Here is a 4579-nt window from a genome sequence, read left to right as displayed (position 1 = left end):
GAAAAGGACGACCCAGAACAGTGTGCAGAGATCTATGGAAAGAAATGAGAGACAGAGACCAGAAGACCAAAGTGCTCATAGCTCAGCCAGACCGCAGCTACAGGAGTCCACACTTGACCTCGAAGGTTTGTGCGTACCGCACATTTATCACCACCTATCTCAACCACCAGCGTGGTCCCCATCCCCATTGGCGGATGCCCCAGTATCCCCTTCATTGAGTCCCTCCCGCAATTGGTCTTGTGCGTTGGCTCTGGCTGACCTCCCTCGCAGATTGATCTGACTGTGATGGGGCGTGTCGGCTTCTCAATCCATTTCTGTCCTCATCACGGTTTGGTGACTTTAAAATCTGGTTTAACCCAGTTTCAAGGGACTTGTGGGAACGGGCATGATTCTGGAAAAGGTGACTCACCCCGTGATGAAGGCAGCACAGGGCAACTCATACCGGTTTAAAATGGTTCAGGAGGTTGAGGAAGCGAGAGATGAAGAAACAGGTGAGTGTGTCTTGATCGAAAGATAGAGATAAATGAAACAGGTTAGATAGATGAGATGTGAACACACACCATCCATCGAATACACTCACAACGCATATTTATCCACATGTATTACATCACACTCAACTCAACAGACACTCGGAAATAACTATCGTTTTCCTCTAGGTTGACTCTTTTACCTCCGAGAAGCGATAACCACAACAATGTGTTGTACTCTGGGATGCTCAACTCGCCTTTCTCGTGGAAATGATGGACATTATTACATGTCAATATTCACACTTTGTATAATTTTTTATGCCTCCACCGACGAAGTCGCCCGAGACATGTTTTCAGGGTGTCAGTCCGTCCGTCTGTCTGTGATGGGTGTTTATTACTGCGATAACTGAAGAACGGATGAAGGGATCCAAGGCAAACTTTGTACATGTATGTATAATAATGCAGAGATGAACTGATTAGATTTTGGGGACAAGAGGTCAAATGTCAGAAGTCATGTCAGGGAAAACATGATACTTGAGAACAGCTGAAGGGATTTAATCATACTTGGGTACAAGTATGCAAAATCATGTAATAATGTGGGCGAGGCATATCTGTCGAAGAGTGCCATTCTAGTTTCACCTGTATGAAGGCCATTGAGAAAAAAAAATGTGAACAGAGAGAAAGTGGGCTAAAGGGAAAACAGGTGGACAAGAATGTATGATGTCCCATAGCATGAGTCGAGGAGTAGCAGATAGAAGGCGGACATTGTCTCAATGGGTATAGGAAAGCTCGGAGGTTGACATGTGGGACACCTTGAGGTAGCAGTCGGTGGCAGACTTTAAGTCCTGGAGGGAAGAGTGTAATATGATGGACTCGGGCATATGGTGCCAAATGTAAGAGAAAAGGATACGAATGAATGAAGAGAAAGCTTGTGTTGAGACTTTGATAGAGTAACAAGGTAAGGGTTTCTAATGGAATGCATCAACATGGAGGGGTAAGTGGTTGTGCAGAGAAGTGAAAAGGCAGGAGGTACAGGAACCAGAATAAAGCTCTCTGTCTCTGTCTGTCTGTCTGTCTCTGTCTGTCTGTCTGTCTGTCTGTCTGTCTGTCTGTCTGTCTGTCTCTCTCTCTCTCTCTCTCTCTCTCTCTCTCTCTCTCTCTCTCTCTCTCTCTCTCTCTCTCTCTCTCTCTCTCTCTCTCTCTGTCTCTGTCTCTGTCTCTGTCTCTGTCTCTGTCTCTGTCTCTGTCTCTGTCTCTGTCTCTGTCTCTGTCTCTGTCTCTGTCTCTGTCTCTGTCTCTGTCTCTGTCTCTCTCCCTCTCTCTCTCTCTCTTCATTGAGTTAAGCTCCAGGAATTATTTGGATCTCTTTGTGGTGGTGACCAAAAACAGGTTCAGTGCTGTGAAAGAACTCTCATGGTGAGAAATATGTTGGGTGGTTTGCCTTCTCTTTCCAGTAATGGTCAGGACAGAAATTTTTATTTCTTTATGGTGCCAGTAATAGCTTGCCTACTCTTCGCAAAAGACATGGTGGGGTTTGTAATGTCCACCAACTAATGCGAGCAGATGGGACAATCAGGGCAACGTGCTGCCGACAAAGCAACAAACTGACGGTTTATAGTCCAGTCAGGAATCTAACCCATGTTAGATACTACCTTTGCACCATTCTATCCTATCCTGTCCTATCAGACAGTACATGTAGACCTGACCAAATAAAGAGATTTCCGTATTTGTCAGTGTAACAAGTTGATGTCGGATTGGCTAATTTCCCAATTTTTCTTTCCTTCATTCTGAGATGAGTTGATTTGGAGTACAAGACAAATCTAGGTCAATCAACTACAGTGGTTAGAAAAACTGTCATTCAGAACAATAGAGCTGTCAATTCCTCTCTGACACTCACAACACATTTCTTCTTGTGGTACATCAAAAGTCATGAATATATTAATGAGCTGTTTTGTGCATATTATTTGAACTACTTTGGTGGATGATCTTTCCGATAAATTAGGAATATAAATAGTTTTTAACATGTTCATTGTCATTTTGAGATGAGTACTAAGGATGGATACATACGATTGGGATTGAAAGGGATGGAACAAACGTAATTGGCTGAGTGCGTTTGTTATGTCATTGATTGGATAATTTCACACGCGTCAGTGAGCGGATCCACGGTAACACATGACTTTCGACATGACGTACGAATGCTAAATGAGGCCTTTTGCCCAAATGAGGCCTTGAGCGCATGCACTGTATTTGGGTTCACACTGACTCAGTTCTGCTCGACGGGCACTTTTAACCTGCCGATGCTGGCATGAAATCTGCAATTCAAATAATCTTTTAAACACAATTTTCAGCATTTCGACGAAAGAGTGGAAATTTCACAATGGTCAACCAAAAAAAAAATCCATGTTCCTGAATGGAAACATAGGAATACAGTTTAAGAAATTTCTGTGAATGATAGCAGTCAGGTTTTACCGTTTCCTATTGTTCAGCATGTTGTAGCGTCAGCCATGGATATATAGTGCACGCACACGCACACGCACGCACACACACACGCTTCAACGTTTAGCAATAGATGCAAAAATCTCATGTCATTTCTCTTGCGGCCTGAAACCAACCAAACAATATATTTATCACAGCCCGTACAGCTTCCAATCCCCCCTCCCAACATTATTAATAGTAAATATCATTTTAAACTTACCTGTACATATACAAGCCCCAAATATGTCCTCCCCATTGGTGTTCAGAAGAACCTAATCCAGGTACACAGTCCGTTCACTGAAAGAAATCCATCGGGGGGGTTGTGTAACACATGTCCCTCCACTCGGGTCTCACACCGGTCCACATGGTCGGGAGTTTGCAGTATGAACAGGTTCCCATTCGGTGAGTTGAGAAAGGTCTCCAAGTCTTTCATTGTGCGGAGGCATAGCCCTTTCTCTCAGATACGTTTCCAACTATTTTCAGCCTTTCAGAATCTTGGTGAACAATTCCAAGTAACAGTCCTTATCCTGGACACATACTACATTTTATTTTGTCCCAAACTCTTCAGCTTCCTCGGGTTTCTGCACATGCGCACTGAGCGTTTGGGGATAGTTTGTCATTTTGAAGTGCCGTTTTTCTCGCACAATTGGCAAAGATTTCTGTCGTGTGTTTTAAATTAAAAATTATGCAATTTGTTTCAGAAAAATCACACTGCAAAAAAAATTTCATTTATGCAAATTCAATGTCGAGAACCATACATAAGTCGATTCTGAGTACAAGTTGAGGCCCGGACCTCCGAGAAAAAAATATCGACTTGGATGCTGAAAAATACGGTTCGTCATTCCCCGAAGTTCATTCGTAAACCAGCTGGGTTTTTATGCACAATTCTGTAGCAATAAGGTGATTTGCCTGATACCAGTTTGACATCCATAAGCAGAATTATAACCCTTAATGTAGCTACATAGCATAACTTGAACCACAACCCTGAGGATGCCAGTCCAGTATCCTCACCACTCCACCACCATAAATCCTCAATGAGGTGTGTTTTTGTTTTTCTGTACAGTGTGCAAATGAACACACATCGGTTCGTGGCTTTAGGATTGTTTTAAACATTCTTTGCCCATCTTTTTCTTCCACATTCCCTTTGTTCCCTTTCCTATCTCGATCCTCTCTTTAACCTCGATTCTGTTCAATTTCACATCATGTTCTGTCGTTCAAACTTGTTTAGTCAATGTTTGGCTCTTGTCTGATCGTTTTGTTTCATAATGTTTATATCCAGTGAGGGCTGAATCCTGGCCCTGTGCAAGGATGAATGTCATGCTGGCTGTACGACACGGTGTCATGTTTCTCTATGGTGGTGCCTATGAAATTGGCGATCGACAGGTCACCCTTGCTGACATGTATGCACTGGACCTGCACAAGCTGGATGCCTGGCACACTTTGTTAGAACCTGATCCAAGTAAGAAGCGTTTGCACTCATCCTACCAATGGCTGTTGATTACCCTGGCAGTTAATTTAACGGATCATGCAATTGAATCTACACCATTAATAAAAATAGATGCAATAATGATGATTAATCAGAAATGTGCAGCTGGGTGGAAACCTAAGCATCTGCTTCTGGTCTGTTTTGCCTACAG

At 43.0% G+C, this 4579-nt stretch overlaps 1 protein-coding gene across 2 annotated transcripts in view; it reads left to right on the top strand.

The window, feature by feature from the left end:
• The window catches only part of KLHDC4 (kelch domain containing 4), a 57437-nt gene that overhangs the window by 51314 nt on the left and 1544 nt on the right, over positions 1-4579 (top strand). For both annotated transcript variants that reach the window (XM_085858176.1, XM_085858175.1), the window contains exon 11: positions 4222-4401. In XM_085858176.1, coding sequence (XP_085714302.1) covers positions 4222-4401 — 180 coding nt within the window. The remainder of the gene's footprint in view (positions 1-4221; positions 4402-4579) is intronic.

This window comes from Eptatretus burgeri, chromosome 15 (assembly GCF_056783735.1).
Source record: "Eptatretus burgeri isolate ZD-2024b chromosome 15, Ebu_testis_v1, whole genome shotgun sequence".
In the NCBI taxonomy this organism is placed as follows: domain Eukaryota; kingdom Metazoa; phylum Chordata; class Myxini; order Myxiniformes; family Myxinidae; genus Eptatretus; species Eptatretus burgeri.
The sequence above is the reverse complement of the archived record's forward strand: the minus strand, read 5'-3'. Positions and strand labels throughout refer to the sequence as shown.